Source organism: Urocitellus parryii, chromosome 1 (assembly GCF_045843805.1).
Source record: "Urocitellus parryii isolate mUroPar1 chromosome 1, mUroPar1.hap1, whole genome shotgun sequence".
Classification (NCBI taxonomy): Eukaryota; Metazoa; Chordata; class Mammalia; order Rodentia; family Sciuridae; genus Urocitellus; species Urocitellus parryii.
The window spans coordinates 56,306,657-56,320,635 of NC_135531.1; the positions used below are offsets into that span (position 1 = coordinate 56,306,657).

At 37.4% G+C, this 13,979-nt stretch overlaps 1 protein-coding gene across 1 annotated transcript in view; it reads right to left on the reverse strand.

The window, feature by feature from the left end:
- Iqgap2 (IQ motif containing GTPase activating protein 2) overlaps positions 1-13,979 on the reverse strand; it is a 285,734-nt gene that overhangs the window by 91,262 nt on the left and 180,493 nt on the right. The window contains exons 11-12 of the mRNA XM_026404122.2: positions 11,320-11,480; positions 5,497-5,621 (exon numbers count right to left, since the gene is read on the reverse strand). Of these exons, the coding sequence (XP_026259907.1) occupies positions 5,497-5,621; positions 11,320-11,480 (286 nt within the window). The remainder of the gene's footprint in view (positions 1-5,496; positions 5,622-11,319; positions 11,481-13,979) is intronic.

Below are 13,979 nucleotides of genomic sequence, written 5' to 3' on the forward strand. Positions count from 1 at the left end.
GTTGGGAAAGGATGGTAGGAGGGTGTTCCGGGGGAAGTGGAGCCCCCCCCCCCTCAGGACACACACGTGGATGGACCCACTTGTTAGGGGACGCACACGGCCTCTCACAAAATAAAACTTTGTTTCAGTTTGACTGGCTTGTGTTTTTGTGCCCAACCGGGTTGCAAGATTGCAAGCCAGCGTGCACTGACAGCCCAGTAGGGAAGCGCCCAGCAGGAGTGCGGCAGGCAGTGCTCGGCGACAGCAGCGCAGCGGCAGGAGCGGAGCTCAGCCAGCCCGCTCGACCCGGGCGAGCAGCCTGCAGCACTTCAGCACTCTGTGAAGGTTTACAAAACAAGACTGTTCCAAGTCAACCAACTCCCTACAGTGTTAATAAATAGTACAGTGTATATACACCCGATATATAGAGCCCAATGCTATCCAATAGAACTTGTGTGGTGGTGGAAATATTCTTTCTCTGCTATCCAATATGGTACCCATTAGCCACATTAACTTTTGAGTATTTAACAGATGGCTTGTATGAATGAAGAACTGAAGTTAAGAATTTTGCTTAACTTCAATTAAGTTACATGTAAACAGTCACATATGGTGACTGGGAAAGGTAGGCTCCACAGAAATAAACACAGTTATGCACATTTTGGGATACTTCTAACGTTCAAATATGGATAATTAATTCCACATATTTCACATATTATTTATACAATAACAGGTAATAAAATGATACCTGGAGTCCTAATACATAGATACATCAAGGGATGAGTAGTACATCCTCTATCTTAATTTCCACCATATCTAACCCTCCAAATGATCTTGGACTATAAAGTCCAGGAACAAAAAGCACAGAAATCAAATCAGGGAATCTGAAAACTTTATGTAATTTTAAGTAAAATGGATTTATTTGGAGACTATTTCTCATTAATATCTCATAATTAAAAATGAACTATCAAGTCATAAAAAGAATACAATGTGTGTATATATGTATACACACTCATCCATATGCATGCTAAGAGTGGGTTTTTACTTTCTAGTTTCATGCCCACGAACAAGAAATGGTAAAGAAGCTAAAGTAACAAGCAACAAGCTTAGAAAATAAACTTTCTTAGGGCCAAACTAAGATTTCTTATTTTGTCAGTTATTTTTCATAAAATATGATCACAAGTTACTTTACAAATGTGATGTGCCATGAAACCAAATGAGTACTTCAAAGTTTTAAAAACTATCTCCATCTTGATATTCAAGTTAAGGTAAAAGAGTTAGCTAACTATTTTCTGAATAGATGACCCCATAAACACCACAGTGAAAGTGAAAACATAAATACCACCTTGATATGAATAAAAAGATTTATCTGTAAGGGGAAAGGGATAATCTAAAACTCAAAGAAATAATTCCAGATTATAATATTAGGTATGTTTGAAGTAAACACAAAATTATTTCTCTAACATGCAAATTAAATGATTTCTAAACATTGGAAGAACGCTGGAAAGTGCAAGTAGAATGCACATATGAGGTATTGTTATCTCAACCTATAGTATTTGTAAACTGGAGAGTAGAGGATACGTCATACACTGAACACCCTGCTGGTTAGGCTATTGTAAATAGCTTCAAACACCCCATCCAAAAACAGTCTTAACAGAATCAAGTCTGAGAAAGAGAATGTACACACATCCTAACTATCACCTGGCAATGAGTGCATTCCAGCTGACTTGATTGAAATCACCTGCTTAAGTTTTTGTTTGGTGTATTTCTAACAGAAGTAGCTGAGGTCATAGTAAGTGACCTCATAGGAGCTGAGAGACATACCCAGAAGCCCCCTGGGCATCTCTGCATCATTCAGACAGCAAAGGGGGAAGTCCCATATGTACAAAGATTACTAAGCTTTAGGCCATGACCCACTTCTTTGAATCAAAGTGTGATATTATATTTGAGATGGTGGATGAGGTATCCTACAAAAAATGGTCCCTGCCAAATTTAAAAAGCAGAATCTCAAATAAGAAAACTTCCTTGTCTAGGCTACATGGTTAAAATAATATGACTTTATGGCTCTACAGGGAAAAGTGAGCTTTTTTTTTTTTTTTTTTTTTAAGAGAGAGTGAGAGAGGAGAGAGAGTGAGAGAGAGAATTTTTTTTTTTAATATTTATTTTTTAGTTCTCGGTGGACACAACATCTTTGTTGCTATGTGGTGCTGAGGATCAAACCCGGGCCGCACGCATGCCAGGCGAGCACGCTACCGCTTGAGCCACATCCCCAGCCCCCAAAGTGAGCTTTTCATCAAGAAATCAACAGAGCAGCCAGGCATGGTGGCACATGCCTGTAATCCCAGCAGCTTGGGAGGCTGAGGCAAGAGGATCACAAGTTCAAAGCCAGCCTCAGCAAAAATTCGAGGTAGTAAGCAACTCAGTGAGACCTGTCTCTAAATAAAACACAAAATAGGGGTGGGGATGTGGCTCAGGTTAAGTGCCCTTGAGTTCAATCCCTGATACCAAAAAAAAAAAAAAAAAAAAAAAAAAAAAAATCAACAGAACATACATGTTTGAGGAAATGCATTTAAAGCTTCTCCACTGAATTTACCTTCCACATTTAGCATTTTCCATTAGCTGATCCACATCACCGGTGACACACAGAATTAGAACTTGGACCATGTGGCAGCATAGTGGTGGGAGGTGGTAGGGGAAGAGGAATGTACCTTCATAGTACCCATGAAAAATTCTCAGTTCTTTCAGATTATTTAATTATATTGTGTAACCATTGTCTGATCACAGTGGCATATTTTTTAACTAGTTTTTAAAGTAATTATCTAAACATTTAACATCAAATGCAAAGCTTCAGGAATTTTTAAAAAAATACCTCTTTTCAACAAAGGGGTAAAAAACATCAAACCAAATTACACAAATTCCAAATTCTCTAAAGGAAATAATATCTGAAATAACTTCTCTGGTTATGGCATACCCTAAGTAGACAAGATGCTTTATGACAAGATGCTTTAAGGAAATATAAGAATGGCCATGTGCTCTGTTCTATGCACAATAACTTAGTAGTGAAGTTTCAGGTTAAATGAAAGTCAAAACAATCAACAGATTTCTGTTACTAATAATAGCCACCTAAAATAGACTTTTAGATGTTGAAGGACCTTTACTTTGTTCATTTATTTATATGCAATGCTGAAAATTGAACCCAGTGCCTCATACATGCTAGGCTAGCACTCTACCACTGAGACAAAACCCCAGCTTCTGCCTTTTTAAGTTATGTGGACACCATTTGTTTTTCTTTTCCTGGTAAAGCAAAGGTTCTAGTTGACATCTGAAATTGACATTGACATTTCCCTTATTATCATCAGTGTGAAGAAAAAAAAGAGCAGAGTTACAATTGTTCAGCACTAAACTTTGGGTAAGCACCACATGCTGGGGTTTCTTAAAGAAGATGTAGACTCTAGGTATTCCCCAAAAAAATTGGAAGGAAAGTTAGGAAACAAAGATGAGACCTCATTCTTTGTTTTGCCTACCAAAAGAAAGCAGTCCTACCCCTTGGGTAGCATTAGCTATACTACCCAAACCAACGCAGCAGAAGATTCAGAGTGCAGAGGTGGGGTCCAAGAAGTACAAAGAGAGCCAGGGGACTAAGCTCTACAGCAATATGCACACACAGGAGTTCTCCCCCAGCTCCACCCCCTTGATATTGAACATCTGCTCAAATGAATGCTTCCCTCTTGACTCACATCTGGCAAAAGCCACAAGCTCCCAAGCCAACACATAAGAAAATAAATAGCTAAGTGGGCTGTAAATGAAGCATCTGATTGTAGACTTTCAAATGCCTTGTAGACGGGAAATGAGGAGGCAACAGAAAGCTGTGAAGTACTAAAAGAGGAAACTCAGATGTGTTTCTACAACTTGAAAAGGACAAAATTAAGAAAGTATCTAGGAATCAGTGTCACAGCTGTACATCCATGGAACACCGTGTCAAGGCAGCACACCTGAATCCTGTTTTCTAGTAGGACACTTCAGAGAGAAGATATTTTTAAAAAAAAATAAACAAATAAAACTGGCCTTGATTTTTGTCATAGTGCTCATAGGACATAGCAAAGAAAATTACGCAAATGCAATTAACTAACAAAGTCATGTGCTTTATCTCAAGGATGATTTTAATATTTCAAAGTTAGATACAGCATTAGAAGGCCAGACCTGAGATCTTACCTAAATGCATTACAGGAAAACTTTCTAGATTGCAAGAGCAGTTTCCGCTTGCTCCATCAGCAAGCTTAGAACAAGTGAGTTAACAAAAATCGAAGCTGGGGATGAAGAGAAGTCAATGATTCTAGCAATTCTAAGGCACAGTTGCTACCAAATTAAAGCAACTAAGAACAGAGCAGGGAGGAAGAGCAGGAGGAAAAGATTAACATTAAACAGAGACATGAGGTGGGAGGGAAAGGGAGAGAAAAGGGAAATTGCATGGAAATGGAAGGAGACCCTCATTGTTATACAAAATTACATATAAGAGGTTGTGAGGGGAATGGGAAAAAAAAAAAACAAGGAGAGAAATGAATTACAGTAGATGGGGTAGAGAGAGAAGATGGGAGGGGAGGGGAGGGGGGATAGTAGAGGATAGGAAAGGTAGCAGAATACAACAGTTACTAATATGGCATTATGTAAAAATGTGGATGTGTAACCGATGTGATTCTGCAATCTGTATTTGGGGTAAAAATGGGAGTTCATAACCCACTTGAATCTAATGTATGAAATATGATATGTCAAGAGCTTTGTAATGTTTTGAACAACCAATAAAAAAAAATAATAAAAAAAATTCAAAAAAAAGATGGTGTTGGTTTGTTTTTTTATGATGGAAAAGAGAGTTTAAAGCTTATATTTATCATTCATACTATAGAAAAGCAATGAATATGCTGACAGATGAAGTTGCGCAGCTCCTCACTTTTCACTGTTTTTATAAGAAAGAGGCAAATGCCAAGGAAGTAAGTATATGCTCAAGAAATCATGTTTCAGGGCATATCTTCTTGAGGTAGGTCCATTTTCATGCTAGCAGCTCTTAATTTTAGAAACACAGCAAATTACCATGATTTATGATCATAAAGTTAGAGTACATTTTAATTTCTTCCTTCCTAGGACAAGAAAGTATGTCAAATTTCCAGAATGTCGAAATGAAAGGTCAAAATAAAGTTGAGTGCTTTAAAAAGTCAAGTTACAGAGTAATTTTGTCTAGATAAGAAAATAATAAGGACTTCTATTTATGTATTTTTACCCTATCCTCCTGCGTCTTTTGTGTATGCCTTGGAATATTTGTAATATGTTGGTATAGCAGTACAGGCCTAATATCTGTATAAAAATAAATGCATACATATTAAGGGAATGTGTTCCTTATAAACTTCCATAAACAAAAACTTTTATAAATAAATAAAAACTGTAATAAAACTTCTAATCTAGGGGATTAAATTACTTAGGCACCCTTTTTTACCACTAAGGTAGAGAAGGAAAGTATCCCATACTTACGATCATTTTCTTCTTGAATCTCAATATTAATCATATCAATGCAATTCTGAATTTCATTCCAGCTCAAGGTATCTTGCCCTTGGGATAAGGCTTCTTGTTTAATGGAGAGTAGTGCATTGGCGTAACTGTGAAAGAGAAAATGATGATACTAATCATTTATTCATTCTTTGCTCATATTATATCTTAAATTTGACATCTATTGCCAAGTGTAGATGTTATGAGGTCAGATAAAGAGTAGAAGGGCAAATAAAACTGTCTTGTGCCACTCTGTCAGCATCCACTAAACTCACTTATACTATTGGTGTTTTGCTTAAAAGTAGTTTTATGTTTACAAAGAATTCTGTTTAATGAAAGTTCCTCAAAATCCAATCTGAGGGCTGGGGTTGTGGCTCAGTGGTAGAGCGCTTGCCTAGCACATGCAAGGCCCTGGGTTCGATCTTCAGCACCACATAAAAATACATAAGTAAAATAAAGGTGTTGTGTCCAACTACAACTAAAAAATAAATATTTTAAAAAAATCCAATCTGATACCTAACTCAAGCAAAACTGCAAGTTCTCAGTTCTGTGAAATAATAATTACAATATTTTTTTTTAAACTCAGTTTCTTCCCATTACATGTCTTGGTTCTGCTCAGTCTCTGAACTGTAATAAAATCCAAAGCTACCATGGCTATTTTCTTATTCTTTATAAAAGCCAAGCTTTTCCACTGTGACTGTTATATAGGTGGGCTGCCTTGAGACCTAACATGCCTGAAAGAAGAAAGAAAGAAAGAAAGAAAGAAAGAAAGAAAGAAAGAAAGAAAGAAAGAAAGAAAGAAAGAAAATCCATTAACCATTTCCAGAAATCTTGCTTAAGAACCGATATTTTCCACCGTATATTTTCTTGAAGAAATTGTACATGAGTTAAACCAGAATATCCTAAAAATTCCTTGTCACCTGTCTATTACTCCAATTGCTTCACAGCAGCAGCTCAAAACTCTATGTCCCTTCATTACCAAGGCACTCAGAATTTATTTCTGACCCTTGACTCTTCTTACTGTACACCGCTTCTGGAAAATAGACTTGAGTTGATTTTTTTTTCTTGTCTAGGGAAATTTTAGGACAAAACTTATTCATATTGATATATTACTAAGACACTCTTTTCTTTGTAGTCAATTTTATCCTTTAAACATTATAGAACCAATGTTATTCCACTTGCTAACATGAATTAGTTAGCTGAAACCAAATAAATTTCAGAGTTAGTTTGTTTTTGTATCTTTACACCAGGAAAATGAAAGCCCATTCTCTATGTACATAGAGATTCATTTGCAGTTCACTACTGACTTGCTTGAGGTATTTGCTAACTACCAGCAGAGGTTGAAAGAAGTAACACATTGAGTCTAAAACTGTTTTCCAGGTTGTGACCAATTTTCTCAAAGTTCTATATGTTTTAAGGAAACATGAAAGAATCTTCCCGAAAATAACTTGAGAAAAAAAATCTTCAAAATAGGAAGTGATGATGACAATTCATTTTCTGTATGAATGAGGTCTTCCCAAATACAGGCTGAAACTGGCTAAATCCTAAATGCTCTGTGTGAGATTTTTACCTTTTCAAGAATTTAAAACCTAAGAAACACTCTACCACTCTAATATCTAATAAATAACACTGACTCCCATAACAATTAAGATAATCAGTAGCTTATACTGGCTAACATCCCTCGAAGACAGGAACCATCTATAAGAAAGTGCAAAGTGATTCACACACTAATGTCTAAGTCATGATCCAACAGGAGTAAAGTGAGGAAGCTTAGGATGAACACAAAAAAAGACCCACAAACACTCATCATCTCTTTAGAAATAAATACCAACAAGCCAAGAGAAAAGACTATAGGGGAAACCCAACAGAACTCAACAGGCTTTTCCAAATGTCTAGTCGTCTCCAGGACTGAAATAATCAACCTTGGGAACCATTCCATAGTCTGCTGACACAGATTGAGGTCCTTCATCTCCGAGCTCTCTTCCTGCTCTGCCATAGATGGACTAGAAAGGCTATAGATCTAAAAGACCTTGGAAGCTCTGAGAAGACTAACAATCCAATGTAGTTCAGCAGATTTTTATTAAGCACTTATTACATCCAAAATATGTGATGGACACTAGAGGGAGATTAGGAGGAACGAGAGGAACCATTCAGACCAGGGGGCAAGGAGACAAAATTTCAAAACGGGTATAAGGACAGAGCACAGGGCTGCGGTTGTGGCTCAGTGGCAGAGTGCTTGCCTTGCACATGTGAGGTATTGGATTAGATCTCAGCACCACATAAAAATAAATAAATAAAATAAAGGTCTAAAAATACAATAACATTATTCAAAAAAAAAAAAAAAGACAGAGCACAGTAAAGGCCACAAAAGTACAGAAAATCCCAAAGACTAGATACGATAGGATTCAAAGGAAGGATAAGTGGAAGAAAATTCTTAATGGTGGAACAACTTCCTTGGGACAGACCCTAAACCAGGCACTTAATCATCAAAACAGTTATGCAGATGCAGAGTAGAGTTTTTGTTGTTGCTGTTATTTAGTTCTGTGCATTTTTTGTGAAGAAAGAAAGAAAGAAAGAAAGAAAGAAAGAAAGAAAGAAAGAAAGAAAGAAAGAAAGAAAGAAAGGACTCAGCTAGGGAGGTGGGACACAGATATTTTGGCTCCAAATGTTGTATTCCTTTAACCACATCATGCTAGTTCCCAGAAGAAAGAACTTAGCTGGGATGAGAAGCATGGAAACAGTTCACAAAAGCATCATCTACAGTAGGCAAGGCTCCAATATTATGTTGAGCAGTGTGGGATGAAGATACTAAATTTTTGTTAGTGAAAGGAGCATGCACAGGTACAGACAGGAAAAAAAAATCCATGAAGTGGTTGGATCCAGCTTGGCTAAAGTGCAAAATAGGACTAGAGATGTAGCTGGAGCTAATGTCAGAACAACATGTTTGGAGTGTGGAGTTCCTAGATGAGAACAAAGAACAATTAAACAGAGGAACAGTTAACCTGGAACAGTATATTCCCGGATTCAAGGCTAACCCATATGTCACTTTTGTGAGAATTAAACAAAAGAATCTCTGGGAAAATACAACTATAGGAGTGGAAGCCATGGTGAAGAGGTAGAGACTGTGCAAGGCTTCATCAAGGTGGGCCTGCCCAGCACCCCTGTGCTGTGAATCTGTACAACCATAAGGAGTGGCCCTATGGAGCAGTGCCTTTCAAACTTGATAACCTGCAAGCCCTGGTTTCCAAGAACCCAGGTTGATATTGAAAGTGAAATACTGAGGCGGTGGAAGATCACTTGGGGCTAATGTGACAATTAATACAAGAACAAAAGTGGACCCTGAAATCTCATGTTGGTACTGGGTCACCGAGGTAGTTGTCCAGGTGATCCAGAATGTACTTAAATAAAAATGTACAAATCATCAAAATATACACATTTCAAATGTTTCTTCTTCAAATCACTTAGACTCTGTATCTGTAGGTCCTGATTGAAATCAATAGGTATTGCTATGGTTTGGATGAGTGTCCCCCAAAGGTTCATGTATTAAAGGCTTGGCCCCCAATGTGACTCTTGTGAGGAGGGATCTAGTGGGAGGTCCTTAGGTCTTTGGGGGTATACCACTAGGTGGGACTGTAGGGCTCCGTTTTTTTTTTTTTCTTTGCTTTTTGGCTCATGAGGTAAGCTATTCTGCTCCACCAAGTGCTTCCACCATGATATGCTGCTACCCAAAGCCATGGGCCACTTGAGTATAGACTAGAAACTCCAGAACTGTGAGTTAAGATATACGTTGTCTCTTTAAGTTAATCATCTCAGGTATTTTGTTGTAGTCACACAAAACTGACTAAAAAAGGTACAAACATAGTGGGTACCAGTTCTTTATGGGGTGTTTATAAATGGAGAGGGGATTTTTGCTCATCAAAATGAATGACTGGATGGGTGGGTTCATGTGTTAAAGACTTGGTCCCTAGTCTTTCATTTAAAGGGCAGTAGCTGGGCTGCTAAATATATGGAATAGTCCTGACAATTATGCCCCAAGATGCATCAACAGATTGTAGCTTCACAAGGGAGAGACCAGCTTTGCATTCTGTTCCAGAACCAAGAGTGATTGAAGCCTTGTTAGGTAAGAATGAATGGTGAACGGTGAATGGCTGGAGCTGGGGCTCAGTGGCAGAGCACTCACCTAGCCTGCATGAGGCACTGGGTTTGATCCTCAGCACCGCATAAAAATTAATACATAAAATAAAGATATTGTATCTATCTATCTTTCGAGAATGATGAATGGATGAAAGAGAAAAGAAAAGAGGTGGGAACTGTAGTGGTTATTACGAAACAAAGTGAGAGACATAAAGGTTAAATAAGGGTGGTTGTTGGGAGCAGAAATGTTTTGCAGCAGCATCCTGATACAGTTTGACTACGGAGACCAGAAGGGAGCAGGCTCCTCACAGCACAATGCTGCTGGTTCTGGCAGAAGGCAGAAGGAAACTCAAATGGAGCTCGAGGTTTCTAAGCTCGGAGAAGAGGTTGATGCCATTAATGGGAACAGTGGAGGCAGAAATAAATTACCTTGGAAACAAACTCTGGGGAGTTATATGAACCAAATGGTTTAACTAAAGTAGAATAAGAACATTAATTTCTCCAGGAAAACTAAAAAAACTAAAATTCACTGTCTTCTCAGTACTTTTTGGTCATTTTGTTTGTACACAAGTGGTCAAACACCACTTGCTTAAAATCTAAGAGGTCTCTGATTTTTTTTCCCTCTTTTCTTCTGTTTACTGTATATTACCCAAGACAATCAGCCAACCTACAGATTAAAGTAGTCCCGGAATCAGTATCTAAAAAGGCATTTGTCAAGATCTAGGCAGACATCTCCCTCTGGTGGTCACAAGAATCCAGGGTTCCCTCTTTTTTAACTCAAGTTTTTGTCTTACTGAGTCTCTAATCTGAGGGCTCAGTGTGTTAGTATTTATGAGGCCCTGGGTCCAAATCCCTGCACCAAAAAGAAAACAAACAAACAATAAAAAGAATCTTTAATTCTGGCTCTTTAATTTTCTCTTTAGATCTACTTTATTACAATATCAATTGTACCATCTAGAAGCATATTTCAGGAACATGAAATGAAAGATACTAAATTGAGGTTGTTACCCACTTCCACGACCCATTGCGGGCTCAGGATTCCTTTGGCTTAATAATAGAAAGAGTGGAGTTTGGTCCTGTCCAACTTTGAGGCCATAACTCCAGGTTCAGTTTCCTCACCAGTGAATTGAAAAATTAGTGGAGTAGATGATTATTAATTTGCTTCCAACTCTTCTACAGTCTACTGTCTCCAAGAAGCCCTTAAGATATGTTTTCAATGATTCCTCTATTTTTAGCCCATTACATAACCTGTCAATGACCGGTCAGTCATTAATTGCCTCAAGATGATCACTTTAAAATTTGTTTTGTTCCCCCAAAGAACACAGTGATACACACTTCTCATCCCAGCAACTCCAGAGGCTGAGACAGGAGGATTGCAGATTCTAGATCTGTCTCAAAATTAAAAAAAAAAAAAAAAAAATTAAAAGAACTGGGAATATAGCTCAATGGTAAAGCACCCTTGGGTTCAATCCCTAGTACCAAAAGGGAAAAAAAAAAAAAAAAAAGGAAGAAGGAGGCCTCTAGTAAGAAGAACTCTTCAGACAGAGTAGACTAGCTCTCAAGAAACTTGAGTGTGGAATATGGATTTTTCCACCAAGGAACAAATTCTTAATTTATGCTATCTGCCAAACACAAATTTCTGCATTGAAAGAGGATTTGGAAAATATTCCTTACCGTTCCACATATGCCTCATCCAGATTGTTGAAGCCTGTTGTGGGGCTTCTGAGTTGATTCTGCACAGACACAAGATCATTGCTCTCCAAGGCCTGGTTTAGTAAAGCAACAGCAGACAACATTTCCACCGCAAACAAGAGGTCCTCATGGGCCAAATAGTTCTGTTAGCAAACACACAGCAATGTAAGGTCCTCAAATTATAGGATGTGATAGGGTGTAGCATGCACACTGCAAATAACAATGAAAAGACAAAGATTTTGACAGCCCAGCTGAGCGGTCATTGCCTACCTACTTCTCACTGGCTTTAAAGAATAGATAAATGGCTCCTAGGTTTTCCCTAGATGATCATTTGGGGGGGCTGCATTAATTATGACCAACAGTTATAATTCCAGAAATATCTGCATTTCCATGGTTGATACCTACTCCCAGCTGTATTGGCTGTTTACAGGCTCAGTCTAACCTTATAATTAAGCCAAGGATTAGACAAACCTGACTGAGAGTCCCCTGTAAGATTTTTAGCACAATTAATGATTATTAGTTTGAATTAAGGGTAAAAAAGAGGGCAGAATTTCACCTAAACATTATAACTCCAGAAAAATAAATCAAGATCTTTAATTAAGTCAACAAAATTGTTTCTAATTCCAAAAAAGCAAGATTAAGTAACATTTTTATAAATTTTTATAAATTGGGTAGAACCATTAAAATATACTACAAAGTCTTGCTATCTGAAGAAATTTGAGGTAAATATTTCATAAACTAGTAAGGATCAACATATTTAAAAAACTTATAATTCTAGATTTGGCTTATTTAAAAAACATATATTGGGGCTGGGGATATAGCTCAGTTGGTAGAGAGCTTGCCTCACATGCATAAGGCCCTGGGTTCAATCCCCAGCACCACAAAGGAAAACAACAACAACAACAACAAAACAACAAAAAACATATATCTTAGATTAAGAACATCCTTCTCCTTCAATATTTTTTCCATTTACCCATCTTATACCACTTTGATCCAACTTTAAAAGGGAGATTTCTTTAATATATGAAAGGAACACAAGGAAGAACTTGAAAAACAATTACAAAAAAAAAGCTGATATACATCTTTATCTTTAGGATATTATATATAATATATCATTGCTAAAACAAAGGGGGACAGTAAAACACGTCCCTTAATGCCCCTTTCTGTTCCCCAAAATCTTACCATATTAAGGGAATAATGAGAGCAAGTCTGGGCTGGAAAATCCATATACATATAATCTCAAAGTACAATGGCTTTCTCTATGCACACTGGGATCTAGGGCAAGTTAGTGTTATCTGTAGAAAACTACTTTCTTGCACGTATACCAGGACAGTTGCTCCTTGGGATCCTGCCAGACAGAGCAAACTAACTAAGCCAATGCTGGTGATGTCACTGTTTGGGAAGCCTAACATATAAAAGCCCTTTCTAATTAGGGACAGGCACAGATCTGAGGGCACCGTGGAAAGGATACATGTCACTAATTCAATTAGCCACCACTGAACAAAACACTGTGAGGGAGAGGAGGCACTGCTTGGCAGAGCACTATGAGAGATGGAGGTGCTATCTGTCAGCCTATGTCCTCTGAACTCTCCTTGGAACTGTCACTGATCTCTTGAAAGCTTTCCCCAACAAATCATACGTCTCCCATGATGTTCTCTGAGGCATTTTCTTTGGCCTGTCTGCAATCTACCCCACTCTCTTGGCATAATTAGACAGTGAACAAGACATGTGTATAATGTAATATTTATATACAAATGCATTATTATAGCTTTCTGGATCTCCACAGAAATATTGAAGCAAAACAATTTCAGAGTAACAAAGCAAAATTTTACCTTCTAAAGCCACTAGGAAGAGGTTATCATATGAAGCATGTAAGTAAATTTTCATCTAAATACCTTACATGAACTATAGGCTTACTGCCTAAGGGAGGCACAAGATTGCAAGTAAAAAGCAGAATGGAACCATTGCCAATTTACCTCCTTTACTTCTTCCAGTGCACAGTTCATGAATATCTAAAGTAGGTTATACAATGGATGAGGAAAAAACAAGAAGAAATGTGGCTGGATGACCACAGAGTGACTATGATCACCTGGGGATAAATGACTGAGCTATAATATAACTGACTGTGGGCTTCAAAGTTAGACAAGTACAAGAAAAAAAATGAATGAAAGAACCTAAGTGTAATTTAAGAAAACAACCTATTTTTGCCTTTATCATAAAATATTGTATTTTTATTTAGAAAACAGAAAGTCTTGATTATCAAAAATAAGAAAACAAATCCAATCACCCAAACTCTTCAGGCTACACACTTTTCATTTTTAATTCATGCATTCATTTTTACAGGTTTTGTACTTCTTACTTTATTTTCTGATTACAAAAAAAAATGCAATATATTTTAGATTCAAGGCATTTTCCCCTCCCACTTAGTGTGGGTTATTTTTCTGATCATTATAATTTTGATTGGTTGCATGATATTTCTAGAATATGGAAGTACCACAAATTAAGAAATCCGTTATTGAACATGGGTTAGTTTCCTGTTTCTCAATAGTATAAACAATGCTGTGAAATATCCTCATGGTTAAAACTTTTCATTCATATTAGGCTCATTTTCTAGAATATAATGGTCCCGACCAGGGGCCTTT